Source organism: Sapajus apella, unplaced genomic scaffold (genome assembly GCF_009761245.1).
Source record: "Sapajus apella isolate SASKATOON/1434 unplaced genomic scaffold, GSC_monkey_1.0 scaffold40, whole genome shotgun sequence".
Taxonomy (NCBI): domain Eukaryota; kingdom Metazoa; phylum Chordata; class Mammalia; order Primates; family Cebidae; genus Sapajus; species Sapajus apella.
Window position 1 is genome coordinate 7,480,809 of NW_022436980.1, and position 19,127 is coordinate 7,499,935.

Here is a 19,127-nt window from a genome sequence, read left to right on the forward strand (position 1 = left end):
AGGTACTGGAGTGCAGAGATGAACATGACTTTGCCCCTGCCCTCAATATCTCAAGGTTTGCTAGGCAAGGTTTGCTAGGGAAGTCAAGCAGGTGATCTCAAGTGCAAACATCACAGAATACTACGGGGAAAATGTAAAAGCAACAATTCAAAAGCAGATAGTCTGTCTCTAAGCAGAACTGCAAGAAATTCCAAAACTTGATGTCAGGATTTAGTCAGCCACGTAATTTGAGTTTTCTTACCAATGATTTGGGGGAAGCTGAGACTTACTCCAGAGATCACGGAGTTTTCAGACTTTTTTCTGCTCCCAGCCAATCATAGGACTAGGAACACACCTCCTGTGCAATATGTCAGCCAACCGATGGGTACTCCCACGCTAGGTAGAAAGAGGTTGGGTATGTGGGGTTTGGGAGACAAAAACTGCAGGCTCTCACTTGTCTACCGTGGAATGGCTCTGCACATAGCCTCTCTGCTCACTACGGAACACCTAACCTGAAGGTTACTGGAGGACAGAGCAGGGTGAGGGCTGTGCTGCCATGGTGACAGTGCCATAGGATTTGGTGCCAGACTGGAGATGGGGCATTCAGGACACTTCCTGGCTACGCGGAGCTGGAAGATGTCTGGGAACAGTGTTAGGTACGTTAGTTCCCCCTGCCCAATACAAACCACCCTCACTATGTGAAACGTTTTCTAGTTCTGATCTGGAGTGAGAATCAAAGAGGGAGGCATATAGTGGTATCCTAATCATCTGGTTCTGGAATTTTTCTAGCGGGTAGAGGATGCTGGTATAGGTAAAGGATACATAAACACATTTATATGATAAGAAGATCCAGAGGTTGGTACACTGGGGAGTCCTCTCTTTTTCTCCCCATCCCCACCCCTGGCCTGTGCTCCAGAGGTACCACATTAGAGGAAAGAAATGAACTAAATGCATTTTCTTACATTATATAATCTGGGTATATATGTCAAAGGGATAGTCTCTGGAACATTCTCCCCACCCCCAATCTTCCCTCAACTCTTTTCAAAAACAGGTGTAGAACTTTCACACAATTATCCATCCGTATTTAAAATCAAAACCTGGATGGATCAGCCCATGTCTGCAGTTCTCACGTCTTTGCCCGGGTCTTCTGGCGTCTCTGAAACACATACGTGTGGCAATGGTACAGAAACGCAGGAAGTGACTATTGAATACACAGAGGTTCTGCGGCTTCCGTCCATTCTCACACAATTTCCATTTTAGATTCTGAACATCTCTCCCTCCCCATGCGCTATGAAATAGAAGGGTCTGGCTGAATCATCCACTTGAAATGAGGGTTCTTTCCTGCAGGGGACTGGGAACCGAGGTGCGGTCCTTCTGCGCGCTCCGCACCGCAGCCCGCAGCCCTAGAAATCAGGATTTTTCCTGGAGAAAGGCCCGGCAGGGAGCCAGGACCCGCAGACGGCGCGGGGAACTGACGGCTGTGCAAAGCCCAGAAATGCCCGTGACCAGGCCAGGGAGGCGCGAAGCGAAGCAGAGTTGCCCCCAAGGCGTGTTGCGGCAGCGCGGGCAGGGCAGTGATTGCTTCGGAGGAGAAAGGGAACGAACGCCCCCTGGTCCCCGAGGTCTCCCAAGGTCAATTCCCGGGGAACTCCAAAGCAGCGACGTGGCTCTGAGGTCTGGCAAGTTCTAGGAGTCGAGCGAGGGGAGCGAGTGTCTTACCTGGCCGGGCTGGCTGGTGTAGTTGAAGGAGAAGATGTTCTCGGTGCTGAGGCTCACTACCCCGGTGTAGACATGGTCAAAATCAGCGCCCCTGGCAGGGTCCCGGGGGTCGCGGCGAGGTGCTGGGAGCTGCCTGGGGGATTTCGCCGGGTGCCCGGGCGCCGCCGCCTGCAGGAGCCAGGGCAGCGCGCAGAGCAGCGCGAGCATGGTGGGCACCGAGCCTAAGCTCGGAAGCCCAGCCACCCCGGGGAGGGGGCGAGCGCAGAGGGTCCTTCCAAAGCCCCGTGCAGGGCCGGGCGTCGGCTTCGGCGCAGCGCGGGCGATGCTTGGCGAGCCCAGTCGGCCAGAGCTGGCAGCGCGCTGAGGAAGGGCCGCTCATATATTGATGCTGCCGCCTGGGGTCTCCACGGGAGGTCACGGGTGGAGAGTAGCGGGGACAGGAGAAGTGGGGATGGGGGGCTGCTGCTTTTTCCTCCTGCTTCAAAGTCCCGGCTTTCTCATCGCCGAGAATCCCCTACCTACCCAGCCGGAATTTAGACCGATCTCTTCTCCCTCTACCTTAACAACAGCAATAACAAAAAGGCACTGGAGTCATTAAAAAGAAATATCCACTGGTCTCGAAAAGTCAACCTAATCCCACATGGAGGAGGAAATTCGGTCTGTTTCAAATACGGGTGCACCCTGGCTGCAGGAGAAGAAATAGAAAGCAAAAGAGCCCGTCCCCCAAGAGGGTGCGCGAGTTCACTTTCCCAGGCTGCTACCTGCAGAGAACTCCTGCCTGTCTGAACGATGGTTACTCTCTATTCTCCCCTAGTAGAACCTCTCCTCAGACACCTGTTTTATTTCTTTATTACCTCCTACTCTCCAGGGAGAGTCTCACGTCACCACGTTCTCTCCCTCACCATATGTGTATGTATGTAAATATGTACATTAAAAAAAAAAAAAGATATGGTAAAGAGAACAATTTCCAGCACTGCCTGAAGTCTGGTCCCGGAAGTTGTCAAAAACGACTCAGACTAACTAGATTTATGCAGAAGGCATTTTTTTTCCAACCCAGCCTCCTGCCTGCTTTACCATTTCGGTGACTTCTTCCAGATTCCAGGAGAATCCCCAGGATTCTAAATTGCTTTCTTAACGGCAGAAACCACAGTCCATCATAAAAAGGAACTACCTTTCCGGTAAAAATTAGGGGATTAGATTTCAAGAGTTTAAAAGTCAGATAAGGAGCAGGGTGAGAATGAACATTGAACTATCACAATTTAGGTGTAGAAGAGAACTCACAGTTTTATTTCAGCTTCGTTACTTGTATACCAGAAAAAGAATACAATTGTGTTCCACCTGAAGGACCATTTAAAAAGAAGCCACTAAGAAAAAAAAGATCTTGTTCAAAAATTTAAGATTACAGATTAAAATCATAGTACTTACCATCTTAAAAAAGATGGATTTGTTTTTGTTTTTACCTTGTCTAATTCCTTTAATTTCTTAAAACATCAAGAATGAATGTAACACATTTGCTGTAAAGTTTTCTGTGAAATCAGAAAACAGTGCTGATGAAGGATTTAGATGACTCCTTATTACGGCAATTTTCACTTTTAAAGTTTTAAATGTTCTTGGCCAGGTGCCGCGTGGCTCATGCTAATCCCAGCACTTTGGGAAGCTGAGGTGGGAGGCAGGCTAGCTCGAGGCCAGGGGTTCATGATCAGTCTGGGCAACATGGTGAAACCCCATTTCTACCAAAAAAAAAAAAAAAATAGCTGGACGTTGTGGTGCATGCCTGTATTCCTAGCTACTTGGGAGGCTGAGGTGGGAGGATTGCTTGAGCCCGGGAAATTGAGACTGGAATGAGCTATGGTTACCCCACTGCACCTCAGCCTGGGTGACAGAGCAGGACCCTGTCTTGGAAGGAAGGAAGGAAGGAAGAAAAGAAATGTTCTTGAAAATGTATGGGCATATGGGCAAAACTACTCATTCAAAGGAGAGTCTGGGGGTAAAACTTAAAATTGAACGCATTGTTTTTGAGGAGCATAACATAATAATGTCATCCAGAATTTGAATGACTTTAAACTGCTGTATTGAAAAATATCTATGCCTCTTTTCAAAGTTCAACAAAATTTCATGAACTTGAAATTTATGAATGTCCTGGAGATTAGCTGGTGTGACCAGTTCAAGGACTCTCTAAAGATGTAGGATTATGGAGTTCTATGTAAACACTGTAAGAGATGAGGAACTGGCTCTTTCACAAGGCAGTGCCTTCTTTTAGGGGGCAAGTGTCTCATTATTAGAAAGATATTTCATATTCTTAGTTGAAATCTGCCTCTCTTCCACTCACGAGTACTAGTTCTGCCCTCTGGAATCATAGGAATAAACCTAATCCTTCTTCCACATGACAGACTTGTAGGTATTTGAAGGGAGCTATGATCATTCCTTCAAGATTTTATCTCAGCTTTAAGCAACTGAACTAGTAGATGCAATTGGACCAGATCCTTCGTCATAGCATGAAGCCCAAAATATTTATTTTAAAGCCATTTGTATGTAACTATACCTGACAATTTGAGTTATATATTGCAAATCATTCTGTAATATTATCTAATCCTTATTCTAGCCAAAAGTCCTTCAGTGACCTTAAGTAATTAACCTCTCAGGATCACAAGGTTGTTGTCATGATGAAAGAGGGAATAATGTATCTGAAAGTACATTAAAAAGTTTAGAGCATTGAGTGAACGAATACTGTTCATTCAATAGCTGAAAAATAAAATATGGTCCATTAGGCAGGTGGTTTTTTTCTTTTTCTTTTTTAAAGGAATTTTAATTTTTTGTGGGTACATAGTGGATGTATATATGTATGGAGTATATGAGATATTTTGATACAGACATGCAATGCATAATAATCACATCATGGAAACTGGGGTATCCATCACTTCAAGCATTTATCCACAGTGTTACAAACAATCCAATTATACTTTTTTAGTGATTTTAAAATTTACAATTAAATTATTGTTGCCTATAGCTTATTGTGCAGTCAAATACTACACCTTATTCATTCCATTTTTTGGCATCCATTAACCATCCCCACCTCCCTTTCCCAACTCTCCCACTACCCTTCCCAGCCTCTGGTGACCATCCTTCTAATCTCTTTCTCTAAATACCTACAATGTCAGGATTCTCCTGTGGGAGACTGAATATGCAAATGGGCAATGGCCAGACCATAATAGTAGTACAACTCTGACTCACAGTTTCTGCAGCAATCAGCTCAGGAAGCCAAACCACAGCTTTAGCAGCAACCAGTCCAGGAAGTCAAGCGACAGCTGCTGTAGCAAATGGCCCAAAAGAATTAGGACTTGGTCAATGAGTCTATTTCCCAATTTTTTGCCCCTGCTTCCAATTTAGGATCAATCAGAGAAAGTCAAATACTTTCCCCAAACCACAAAACACCCTGCTCCTACTTAGCCTGCCTCCAGCTTCCAACAGCAAGATCCAATCAGAGCATACCTGAAACTTTCCCCTTTTATCACTATGAGGTTTTCTTACTCCCCTGCCTGCCTTGAGTCTCTACCAAACAGAAGTGATGGTGGCCAACTCCTTTGCAGAACAAGCTCTGAATAATTAACCTCTGTTTGTTTTCATTTGTGTGATCTTAACTTGTTTCTGTAGTCTTCTTAAATGTCCCATGGACATACTGTCTGCACTGCCTGTCACCATGGATCCCAGTTCTCTGCCAGGTGCAGTACCCACAAAGGCTTCTTGTGCCTTGCTGCATGCAGCTCGTTGAGTCTGCACTGACTCGTTGGGTCAGCACTGCTTCTGAACTCTGTTCTTTGATTTTGAGTTCTTTGGCTATCTAGTCTCACTTTGGTACCCAGATTTTGTTATCAATGCCCATTTAATTGGCATATTTGGTGGAGTCAGGCTACTCCTTTTCATCCCTGATTTCTCTCTTTTCTGCTTCTGTTTCGCATTATGCTGTCTGGAAGTGTTGTCATAGAGTAGAGCACATGCATAGGGCCTATAGGCCTTTAATTTGAGCTGGTCTCCCAGATCAGTGCGGTTCTCATTTGACTGGCATTCATTAGGAGAAACTTTGCTGTGAGTTACCAATAAAACTAGATAAGATTATCCTCTCGTCTAGATTTTTGTTCTGAGGGTTTGGTTTTGATCCAAAAAAAGCATTCTCTCTGGTGTTACACCTGCCTGGGGAGACAGGTTGTCAGGGATGCATTCAGGGGCAGCTCATCATCAAGGTGCGAGGCTCAAGATGCAAAGTCCACAAGCTTTGTTTTTAACTGTGGCCAGCTCATATGGGGTTATTTAAGTCAGGTTTTTCTACTCCTCTAGGAAAAACTCATTTTTCTTATATGTACACTTATTACAATTCTAATTCTAGTCCCCACTTCTCTAAATGGCATAATTTCACCAAAGATGATCTGGGCCTTCAATGGCCATGCTGGGAAACACTGGACTTAAAAAATTAGCTGAGAAGCTCCTTAGAAAAGAAAGAGAAAATGATTTCTCAGATGCAATGGATAATTTTTGAATTGGTATGCAAAGGCTTGTAAATGAAACTCAGTTCTAAAATTGCTTCACTCTAAGATTCTTTGGTTAAAGCAAATGAGCAACCTGAAGACTTAAACAACAACAAAGTACAGTCGTTTCCTTGGTAAATTCTACTCCTACTCTTTCTTGGTTTCCAGTTGTCTCTCTATGTTCAGTTTTTCCTCTTCTCCTTTATTTTGATCTTTCTTTTTCTGCAGCTTGTTTTTTTGCCTTCCCCTCATGTAGACCCCCTGTCTCCCCCAGTAGTCCTCTTAAAACCCAAAATGCCATTTGCTTCTAAGGATGCATCCCTCCCATGAGCTAGGTATGTAGGCAACTGTAGAATTTAGACCTTGGATCCAAGATGAATTAAGAGCTATCACTGAAGATTTCTCTAAACTCAAAAAGAAGAGCAAATAGTCATAGAATAATTTAGAATTTTGGGGGGTGTCTAAGACCCAAGAGTACCTGAGCTATATCAGTTTGTACATATGTTGGTTGGAACATCAGATACTGGATAGCAAAGACTGACTGAACTGATGCAGAAAGTTCTCTTTCTACAATAAACCTGAGAGTCAAAAAATCCCCCAAAAAAACACAAACACCAGTAAAATAGATCAAAGTTTCAAAGTTTTTTCAGAGTTTCAAAAAAGACATACCTGAAACATTTCCAGAAAAAAGTTGCCTGGACCTCAATTCAATCATGTGAACAAAAAAACAAACAAGATGTAACTATATGAGGCAGTTGGAGTTGGGGGTAGACTACTAGAAAATACCATCTTCTTTTTTTTAGACAGAGTCTCCCTCTGTCATGCAGGCTGGAATGCAGTGGCACGATCTCACCTCACTGCAACTTCTGCTTCCCGGGTTCAAGTGATTCTGGTGCCTCAGCCTCCCAAGTAGCTGGGATTATAGGCGTGTATCACCAAAGCCTGGCTAATTTTTGTAGTTTTAGTAAAGAGGGGGGTTTCACCATGTTGGTCAGGCTGGTCTCGAACTCCTGGCCTCAAGTGATCCACTTGCCTCAGCCTTCCAAAGTGCTGGGATTACAGGGGTGAGCCACTAGGCCTGGCCTAGAAAATGCCTTCTGACAACACTAGTCTTTCTACATTAAACCCTGCCATTTTTGCTTAACTTCTTCCTGGGACCAAACGTAGCACACAAGTGGTAGGTGTTTCAAATAACCCACACATTTTTTTTTCCTATCTCTCTCACTTAACCTTAACCTTTGCACCCTTGACTGAAAAAGATTCCCTCCTGCTTTGTGAAACCATTCCTACAAGTTTAATAGGTAAAGCTATGCTTTGCCTATGGAATCATAATATTAAATGCATACCAGAGGAAAGATTTCTTGAGGTTTCAGAGGATTCTATTTACAATCAAGTCGTATTTGGTTTTTATAGACCTTTGACATCTCCACTGTTCTTGTTGTATATTTCAGGTGAAGATTTGATTCTGTACCTGACGGTCTATGGGCTAAAATTTCCACTGACGTAGAAAAAGTAATTGGACCAGAATCTATTAAAATTCAGATATATCCTTCCAAACTGCTACCCAAACTTTCCCAATATCTCTTAAACCCAGGAGCAAAGAAAGCCTCAAACTTATAGCTGAAGGCGTTATTTCCTAAGGCCTTTTTATAACCTGCACTACCCCTTGTAACATTCCTGATGTGCCAATACAGAAATCAAATGGACAGGGATATTGACTTGTTCAAGATCTCAGACATGCAAACAAAATTGTTATCCTTACTTTTCCTTAGTGCCCAACCCAAATACAATCTTGTCATCAAGTCCTCCTGAAACCACTTGCTTCATTGTAGTGGATAATTGCTCTGCCTTTCCACTGTTACATTACACCAGGATAGTCAATACCTTTTGCCCTCATCTTAGAGGACGACAGAGGGGTTCACTGAAACCCATTTCTACTTTTCCTATGCCCTTAATTAAGAACTGAAAGATCCAAATTTCTCTTGTGATTCAGTTCTGATATGATATATAGATGATCTTCTATGTTGTTTAGAGAAGTTGGTAAAAAGATTCCATTTACTTACTCTCAGCCTTAGGAGAAAAGGGACATAAAGTTTTAAAACACTGAGTTTTGCCAAAACATAGTTCATTTAGGGCAGAGGGAGAGCGTTTTCTTCTAACAGGCTAAATACTATCCAGACTTATCGTAGGACACCAGAAAACTACACTTGAAATGATTTCTAGGTCTAACGGGATGTTCTTGTCAACAGGTGCCAAATTTTCCTGAGATTGTGACACCTCTTTATGAAACGGCTAAGTCTTCAGTAAGAGTTTCTCTCTTATGAGAGCCCAAGTATAAAAAAGTCCTCCTATAATCTGAAGACAGCTCTTCAACAGCCTCCTTCCCTAGGCACCCCTAACTAAAACCTTTGTCTATTTGTGCATGAGTGTTCTGGACAAATCTCAGCATTTTAATTCAACTTCATAGGAACAATCGAAAACCTATCACTTATTATAGTCTCACCCTCAATCGAGTTGCAAATCCAAGGTTGTCTTAGGACATTACCACCACTATAAAACTGGTCAAATCTTCTGCTGAATTAGTTCTAGGCTCTCTCCTTGACCTGATGCTTCCTCATGCAGTACAGACTTTACCACCCATTGAGGGACAGTTAATCTAAGAGTTCTGGCTGCACTCTCCATCTCACATTACTATTCACTGCTGCAGTGCCCTGAATCCTGCTGTCCTCCTCAACTTATCAAAAGAAGGGGAACCTCATGAATGTATTACCTTAGTTAGAGAACTTTAAATACTTTGCTCAGATGTATTAGTAACTCTCATTGAAAATCCTGATCTTGGCTGGATGTGGTGGCTCACACCTGTAATCCCAGCACTTTGGGAGCCTGAGGCAGGTGTATCACCTGAGGTCATGAGTTCAAGACCAGCCTGGCCAATGTGATAAAACCTGTTTCTACTAAAAATACAAAAAAAAGTTAGCCAGCTGTGGTGGTGGGCACCTCAACTACTCAAGAGGCTGAGGCAGGAGGAGAATCACTTGAACCTGGGAAGTGGAGATTGCAGTGAGCCAAGATTGCACCACCATTGCGCTCCAGCCTGGGAAAAAGAGCAAAACTCCATCTCAAAAAAAAAAAAAAAAGGAAGAAAATCCTGACCTTATATTATATGTTATTTGTTGATGGATCATATATCTGGTAATCATTGGAACTCAAGATGGCCATTTGGTGGCCTCAGGTGATTTCGAATGAGTATCAGCTGAATTTCTCCATGAAACTACTCATCATGCTAAAGACAAATTGATTATTACCTTAAATCAATATTGGTGAGGAAACTTTAAAAAGACAGCTGAGATTGTTTTGGGGTTATGTGTTACTTGTGAACAACATAATTCTGGAAAAATTATAAAGGTGAGGCATGGCCAAGAACCAAGCTTCAAAGGCCCTTTGAACGCTTTTAGATGGGATTTGTCTGTTTTCAGAATGGGTTGAATAATTTCCTTGCTGAAAATCTCCAGGCCTTTCAGTCTATAAAATACTGTTTGATTTTATATTTCCAACTGGGGTATACAAACTCTGATAATTCTAAATTTGAATTCAACAGCTTTTGAAAGTTAATGAGCCAAATACTTGTCATCTAAAAAAGACTAGTAGATATCCAAATATGTAACCCCTAATCAACTGACTGAGGCATACAATTTACAGGAACTGTTATGAAAGAACTTAATAAGGATTATCCCTTCTCAAAAATATACTTCTTTTACCACCCACAAACTTTTGTAAAAGTTGAAAGAACCAATGGCATCCTTAAATTAAAATTAGCAAAACTTTCATAAATCCTTGCACTTCCCTGCTAGAGGTAGTCACTCTAGCTCTTTCGGCCATATAATCCATTATCTCTGGGTCATATTAATTATCATCTCATGAACTGCTAACAGGAAGAGTCATGCATTTAGAAGTTTCATCCTGATACTAGATTCTTCCATGCTGCATCCAGATATTGCAAGGAATTCATGTACTATACCCAGTCCTATCACCAACAAGTTAAGGCCACCTTCCTGCAACATCTTCTTACACTGGCTCTTCAGGAGCATCCATCAGGAAATTTCATCTATTAAAATACATATTGGATAAAAAACTGCTCTTGAACTTCAGTGGAAGGAACCTTATCAGATACTGTTAACAACCAATACAGCAGTGAAACTCCAGCAGGCCAATCCTCAACTTTATGTTTCATCACTAAAGAAACAAGCCAGAATTCCACACTCTTGGAAGACTACTTTATAGGGCACCTCGTGCTGAGAATTCTCAGAGATCTTCAAGAAGCAGCCTATCTTTGGCAATAGACAGTTGACTCAAGACCTTTCAAACAAGCAGATATCCTCTTAATGGACAGCTTCTACCCAACACATTAAACGAAGACCCCTAATTCCTCTTTTGTTTTTGACCTGCTTGTTGATAATCATTCTTCCCATTTACTGTAGACTACTGGTTATTTTCTACCATAATCGTCCCTTTTCTCTTTTTGCACCCTCCTTGTTGTCAGATCAGAACATACTTATTCTAACACAATTCTCAGGTTATCCAAAGCAGCAGCCACTGCCATCAATCTTACTGACCGTTGGATATGTTATCCATCACTGAACCCCCAAGATAAAAATGTGTGGATGATTCCAGTCTCATCAAATGAGACCACAGGGACTTATAGCCAATGGCAGTTTCACTTGCACCTACTAGAAAAATCACCTTGAAGACATTAACCCATGACCTTGCTAGTTTCTTTTCTCCCAGAAAAATAATAAAGTACTAAAATCTATTCATCAGATTTTGGGTAATTCTAAATTTGAATTCAACAACCTTTGAAGGTTAATGAGCCAAATACTTGTCACCTAAAAAAGACTAGTAGATATCCAAATATGTCACCCAGCAAATGTAAGGCCTTGGTTGTGACTTCATGTCATAAACATCTTTTTTTCTTGCATTTACCTGTGGTCTCTAAGGCTATTATTTCCTTTGCAGCCAGGACACATTGTCTTCTTTACCTCAGACTAACACTTCATGCACTTCAACAATAGTATTCCAAGAGTTGTCTGTATACAGAGACTCTAATTCTATAAATCACCAAGGTTGAAAATTCTGACTTAGATGCAAACTCCAAAAGGAGGCCACCTTGATTATTCAAGCACTCTATGTGAAGGAATTATTGACTCATTGTTTATACGAACAATCAGAGCTGTCTTCTCAATGCTGCGAATCATACAAATAGAACGAGACTATAAGAAACTTATCATTAACTCTGGCAGAAGTTATTAATGATACCCCCTAAGCCCTGGAGGGAATACAGATCAATGTCAATTCATTGGCATGAGCAGTGATGGACAATTTTACTGCTCTTGATTTCTTGTTTGCTAGTCATGGTGGTGTCTATGCAGTTGTTAAATACACTTCTTTGTGGGTGGAAAGTCTCATAAGTGCTGAGGCAGGAGACTGATGTCTCAGCCAGTTCCTGTTTAATAAATAGAATGTAGAAAGAAGAATCTAGTTAGGAATAGGTGTCATGAGTGATTAGATATTAGTCTTATTGTAACATTAAGTATGAGTAATTAGATATTAGTCTTATTGAATATTAAGCCTTGATTAAAACCTTCTTATACTTTATGCATAATTATCTAGGAACTTCAGGTTGCTGTGGTCAGGGACTGATAAGGGACACTATGAAATGTGGCCATGAGGCAAGAGCATTAATTCCTGTCGAACATCGATTGGTGGCAATCAGCAGAGATAAACTGTTGAATTCGAAAACCAAGCTCTCTGTCACACCCGCATAAGGGTTGCTGGAGGGCATCTAAAATCTCTGCGGTAGTGCCAGTGGTTGGGGAAGCACCCGCTACTCAGCAGACCTTGGAGAGGAACATTCCCTGTCCTTGGGTGAATGGGAGAACGCTCCACTCCTCCGCGCCCTTGTAGAAGGACTGATATCACTCAGCCCAACCTGCAGCAACCCCCGGGCTTGTCTCTGTGTGGTGCTGTGCTGTATTGGTTACAATCTGTGTCTGCTTTCACTCCCTACTTCTGCACTCGGTTCCTTTTTGAAGATAATAAGAAACAGCATAATTTTTGAAGCCTTTGTTCTTACTTGGCAAGCATAACATAAAGTGCTGACTCATCTTGCTGCCCTCTGCTTTGGCTACTTGTAAGTTCTGGGTCCCTTGTTCCTTAGACATGAGATCTGTTTGAAGATTCACCCTACTTACCCTGTCCCCCTGTTTTGTACCTAATAAAAGTCAGAGCGTCCAGACACTTGGGGCCACTACCGGTCTCTCCTCGAATTGGTGGTAGTGGACACCTGGGCCCAAATTCTTTTTCTCTTGATCTCGGTGTATTGTGTCTTTATTTCTACAGCCTCTTGTCTCACACCTGTAGAGAAGGGCTGGACCCTACACTTCTTGCTATGGGAAACAGGCAAGGTAAGACAGGCTAAACAACATCTGAACAAAAGAGCTAATTGGCTCTTCAAGATTGATCCTCATGGCCTTCAGGACTTATTCTCTTGGCCTGGGTTAGGCAACTGGTTCCGAAGCATCTTATGCGGACTGTTAATTATTGTTGTTTATATCAATAGCCATCATGATGTTGGTTCTTTGCATTCTATCTGAAGTTTTGTATGTTTCTGTGCTGCTCTTTCCTCAGTTATCAGGATGATGACACAAGTAAAAGGTCAAGAAAATCTTGCAATATGGTTAACTATGGAGATAGCTGGAGAATCCCCAAGTGGTAAAGATATGGATGGATATTTAGCCTTCCCTAAATTGGTCAAGCTCTTGCAAGTGAGAGAATGACCAAAAAAAAAAAAAGGGCTGAGGCCAGGTATAGTGGCTCATACCTGTAATCACAGCACTTTGGGAGGCTGAGGTGGGCGGATCACCCAAGGTCAGGAGTTTGAGACCAGCCTAGCCAACATGGTAAAATCATGTCTCTACTAAAAATACAAAAATTAGACTGGCATAGTGGTGCACATCTGTAATTCCAGCTTCTCGGGAGGCAGAAGAATCGCTTGAACCCAGGAGTCAGAGGTTGCAGTGAATAGAGATCATGCCATTGCACTCCAGCCTTAGCAACAGAGTGAAACTCTATTTCCAAAAAAAAAAAAAGAAAGAAAAAGAGAAAAGAGAAAGGGCCAAGAGATTGAGGATTCGAAGGACAATCAAAGGACAATTGGACAAACCTCTGCAGCAGTTAGCCCAGAATGGTCAAGACTTGGCCATGGCTGCCAGCTTCCCTACTTCCCCACTTCCCCACCCCTCCGCCTCCCGCTGAAACCAACCAGATATTCATATGACTTATATCCCAGTTTAGGCATCTTAACTTACAGTGGTACTCAAGATGGGTATTAAGGAAAGCCAACAATGTAGTAAAACTACACACACACACACACACACACACACACACACACACACACACACACAGTGGAAATAAATGAAGATCACTCAAATGAGAATAAACAAAGGCCATTTATTCAGAGCTTGATATACATAGTAAGGGATTTTACATTTGGCAGAAACTCAAAGACAGGCAAGGGAGTGGGAAAGGTTTATAGTGAAATAGAGGGAAACTTATAGGAATGCTCTGATTAAGGGTATAGGGAATCTGGATGTGGATTACCAACATGGTGAAACCCGGGTTCTACCAAAGCAGAGTGGCAGGATGTCTTATGGTTTGGGGAGCATATTTGGATCATATTTGGAGCAACCAGAAAAGGCCAAATAAATAGCTTTCTAGAGGTATAACTGACAACCAACTTTATATATTTAAAGCATACCATTTAATAAGTTTTGACACACACACATACAGACGCACACACATGCAAGTCACCTATGTTATATACACACATGTACCTGTGGAACCATCACCACGGTCAACAGAATAAATATCCATCACCTTCCAAAGTTTTCTCACTCTTTTAAGTCTACCTTTACTGCCCCTCCCTGCTCCCTTTCCATTCCCAAGGAACCACTCACCCGCCATCGTTCTATGTTAGTTTTCATTTTCTGGAGTTTTATGTAAATGTAATCGCACAGTATGTACTTAAAATTTGGCTTCTTTCACTCAGCATAGTTATTTTGAGATTTATCTATGTTGTTGTGTGTATGAATAGTTTATTAGTTTTTGTTACTGTGCAGTGCTTTAGAATATACAATAATCTATTCTAATTTTTTCATTCATCTGTTGATGGATATCTGTTTCCTTACCCCAGTGATTGGCTATTACAAATAAAGCTGCTTTCATGGATAAGTCTTTGTAAGAACCTATTTTTTTTTTTTCCCTTTAGTAAAGATCCAGAAATGGAATGACTGGATCATACAGTAGTGTGTTTTAACTGTATGAGAAACTGCCAAATTATTTTCCAAAGTTGTGAAACATTTTACATTCCTACCAGCAATGTATGAGAGCTCCACATCCTCCACATCCTCAATGACACTTGGTATGGTCAGTCTTTTAATTTTTAGCCATGACAATACGGGCGTCGTGTTATCTCACTGTGGTGTTAAGTTGTAGTTCTCTGATGACTAATGATGTTGAGCACATTTTCAGATGCTTATTTGACATCTGCATATCTTGTTTAATGAGGTGCCTGCTCAAATCTTTTGCCCAGCTTTTAAAAATTGGCTTGTTTTCTTGTTGATGAGTTTTGAGAGTTTAAAACACATTTCTGATGTGTCTTTTAACCAGATATATATTTTGCAAGGATTTTCTCCCAGTCTGTGGCTTCTTTGATCACTTAGCAGGTGATTCAAACAGGTTTTTAATTTTTATTAAATCCAATTTATTGATTTATTATTTTATGGATTGTGCTTTTGGCATCATATCTAAGATCCAAACCACATATTTTCTCCAGTGTTTTCTTTTCGGAATGTATGGTTTTAGATTTTACATTTAGGTCAATGACATGACTTTAGTTATTTTTTTTTTTCATATGGTATAGGATATAGATCCATTATTTTGTACATGTATATACAATTATTTGAGAAATATTTACTGAATGATGTGTCCTTTCTCCACTGTATTATGTCTGCACCTTTGAGGAGAATCAGTTGTCCATACATGCATGAGTTTATTTCTGGACACTATCCTGTTTCACTGATATATTTGTTTATTTTTCAACTAATATTATGCTATTTTGATTATTGTAGCTTTATAATAAGTGTTGAAATTAGGTTGTTATAGTAACATAATTTTGCTGTTTTTCAAAGTTGTTTTGTCTATTCTAGGTCCTTTGCATTTTCATATGAATTTCAGAATCAGCTTATTAATTTCTACAAAAAACCTTTTGGGATTTTGATTGGGATTACTTGAATACAGGAGATCAGTTTGAAGTAAGTGACGTTGAACAATATGGAGTCTTCCAACCCATGAATGAGGTATGTCTTTACAAATTTAGGTCTTTAAAAATATCTCTCAGCAATACTTTGTAGTTTGTAATATACAAGGCTTTCATCTCTTCTGTTAGATTTATGTCTAAATATTTAATTTTTTGATGTCATAAAATGCATTTAAGATATTCTATTTCTAATAGTTCATTGTTAATATGTGGAATTACACTCAATATATACATATGTTTTTTTGAGACAGAGTCTTGTTCTCTTGCCCAGGCTGGAGTGCAGTGGCACAATCTCGGTTCACTGCAACCTCCACCTCCTGGGTTCAAGCAATTCTCGTGTCTCAACTTCCCAAGTACCTGGGACTACAGGTGTCCACCATCATGCCCAGCTTATGTTTGTATGTTCAGTAGAGGCGGGGTTTCACCATGTTGGCCAGGCTGATCTCAAACTTCTGGCCTCAAGTGATTGGCCTGCCTTAGTCTTCCCAAGTGCTAGGATTACAGGTATGAACCACTATGTCTGGCCTACACTTAATATTTGTATGTTGATCTTGTATCTTGCAACTTCGCTAAATTCATGTATTAATTCTAACGGAATTTTTCTTTTTGCAGATTCTTTCTTTCCTTCCTTCCTTCCTTCTCTCCCTCCCTCCTTCCTTTCCCTTCCCTTCCCTTCCCCTCCCTTCCTTCCTTCCTTCCTTCCTTCTTTCTCTCTTTCTTTTCTTTCTTCTTTCTTCCTTTCTCTTTCTTTCTTTCTTTCTCTTTCTTTCTTTCTTTCTTTCTTTCTTTCTTTCTTTCTTTCTTTCTTTCTTTCTTTCTTTCTTTCTTTCTCTCTCTCTCTCTCTCTCTTTCTTTCTTTCTTTCTTTCTTTCCTTTCTTTCTTTCGACAGGGTCTTGCTCTGTCATCCAAGCTACAGTGCAGTGGCATCATTATAGTTTACTGTAACCCTGACCTAATGGGCTCAAGAGATCTTCCCACTTCAGCTTCCTGAGTAGAACCCCTGGGCTCAAGTAATCCTTCTGCCTCAGCCTCTCCAATAGCTAGAACCATAGGTGCGAGCCACCACGCCAGGCCTCTTTTTATAGATTTTATTGAGTTTTTACAAAGACATTCACTCCACTGGGAATAAAGACATTTTTCCTACACAATCTGAATGCTTTTCATTTATTTTTTCTGTCTGATGGCACTGACTGGAACCTCCAGTACAATGCTGAATAGATGTAGTGAGACTAGACATTCTTGTCTTCTACTGATCTAAGGAGGAAAGCTCCAGTCCAGTCTTTCACCATTATGTATCACGTTAGATGTAAGTCTTTTGTAGATGTACTTAATCAGGTCGAGGAAATTTCTTGCTATTTCTAGTTATCTGAGAGGTTTCTATTAAGACTGGATATTGGATTCCTTCTTTCACAAAACGTTAGGACACAAACACAATTTAACCAAGTTCTTACCACTTAAAAACCAGGTTGGCCTATTGTCCAGTTTCCAACATTTTGTTTCTTATTTCCACTTGAGACCTCATCAGAATTTCATTTACTGCCAACACTTTGATGATGACCACTTCGGACTGAGACTTTTTTGTTTTTACAGCTCTCCTGTTCTTCTGAGCCCTTTATAGTCACATCCCTTTATAGTCCAGCCTTTTCCAATTATCCAGTTCCAAAGCTGTTTCCACATTTTTAGGTAATTGTTACAGCAGCACCCCACTTTTCGGTACCAATTTCTGTTTTAGTCCATTTGGGCTACTATAATGAAATACTTTCATCTGGGTAATTTATAAATAACAGAAATTTGTTTCCCATCGTTCTGGAGCCTGGGAAGTCCAAGATCAAGGCACTAGCAATTTCAGTGAACGGTGTCCTCATATGGTGGAAGGGTGAATGCTGTGTCTTCACATAACAGAAGGGCAAAAGGGGCAAAAGGACCAAACAGGCTTCCTAAAGCTTTTTTTTTTTAAAGGTACGAATCCCATTCACAATGGGCAGAGCCTTCAGAATCTAATCACCTCCCGAAAGCCCCACCTTTTAATACTATCACATTGGCAAACTGTCACATATAAATTTTGTGGGGACACATTCAGACCATAGGAATGGCTTGTTTACAAGTGTGTTCTTTTATTCCCCAAATTTTGAGGAATTTTCCAAGAATTATTCTGTTACTGATTTTTAATTTAATTACATTATGGTCAGAGAACATATCTTGCATGACTTGAATCCTTTTGAATTTATTGGAATTTGTTTTGTGGTCCAGTTTATTGTCCATATTCTAAACTTTCTGTATATGCTTAAGAACCATGTATGTTCTGTCAATTGTTGGAGTGTTCTATAAAAGTCAATCAGGGTAAGATTGTTCAAGTTTCTTATAAACTTGTTGATTTTCTGCTTACTTGCATTATAAATTATTCAGAAAGGGGCACTGAAATCTTTGACTATAATTGTGGATTTTTCAATTTCACACTGCAGTACTATCAGTACAATCTCTGACAATGTGACAATCTCTGCTAAAAGGCAGAAAGTTTAGGCAATTTACATTTAATATGATTCATGATATGAGTCTGTCATCTTGCTATTTCTTTTCTATTTCTCTATTTTCTTAGTTTTTTCTTGTTTTATACTTTTAATCAAGTATTTGTTTCATTATCCTTTATATGACTTTTGTAAGCTTTTAACAATAACTTTTATTGTTTTAGTGTTGGCTTTAGGGTTTATAGTATTACATCTTTAGTTTATCATAGTCTGTCTTTAAGTGTATCAGGAATAGTATAAGGGTCAGGTGTGGTGGCTCACGCCTGTAATCCCAGCGCTTTGGGAGACCAAGTAGGGCAGATCACCTAAGGTCAGGAATTCAAGACCAGACTGACCAACATGGAGAAATCCTGTCTCTATTAAAAATACAAAAATTAGCAGAGTGTGGTGGTATGCACCTGTAGTCCCAGCTACTTGGGAAGCTGAGGCAGGAGAATTGCTTGAACCTGGGAGGTGGACGTTGCAGTGAGCTGAGACTGTGCCACTGCACTCCATCCTGGGTGAGAGAGTGAGACTCTATCTCAAAAAAAAAAAAAAAAAAAAGGAATAGTATAAGGATTCTAGGTTGACAGTTTTTTTTTTTGAATATGTTTGAACTGTTATTCTGTCTTCTTGCTTCCTTTGATTCTAATGAGAAACACCAAGTTTCCACTGTTCTCTAAACTTCAGACACATTGGACTTCTTCCTGTCCCTTGCATTTTCCATGCCTTTGCACATGCAGCTTCCTCTGCAGGAATGCTTTTCCCTTCCCCACTGGCCTACTCCTGTCTCAGCTTTCCTGAGTAATTCAAATATTACTATAATAACAAGCTAAGTATTTGGTTAGAGTGCTTCCTTCTTAGCACTCAACATAATTTGATATTTTTGTCATTGATAACTGTCTGCTACCATGCTGTAAGTCCTACCTTGCCTGTTTTCTACCCTCCATACAACCTAGTTCTCCAGCACATTTGTAGGTTGTAATAAGCATTTTTTTTTTTTTTTTTTTTTTTTTTTTTTTTTTTTTTTT

General features: G+C 40.7%; 1 protein-coding gene across 4 annotated transcripts in view; it reads right to left on the reverse strand.

Annotated features, from left to right (window-relative positions):
• SIDT1 (SID1 transmembrane family member 1) overlaps positions 1-3,127 on the reverse strand; it is an 87,051-nt gene extending 83,924 nt beyond the window's left edge. For all 4 annotated transcript variants that reach the window (XM_032299038.1, XM_032299039.1, XM_032299037.1 and 1 more), the window contains exon 1: positions 1,699-3,127. In XM_032299038.1, coding sequence (XP_032154929.1) covers positions 1,699-1,905 — 207 coding nt within the window. In that variant the 5' untranslated portion in view covers positions 1,906-3,127. The remainder of the gene's footprint in view (positions 1-1,698) is intronic.
• Between the last annotated feature and the right edge of the window lie 16,000 nt (positions 3,128-19,127).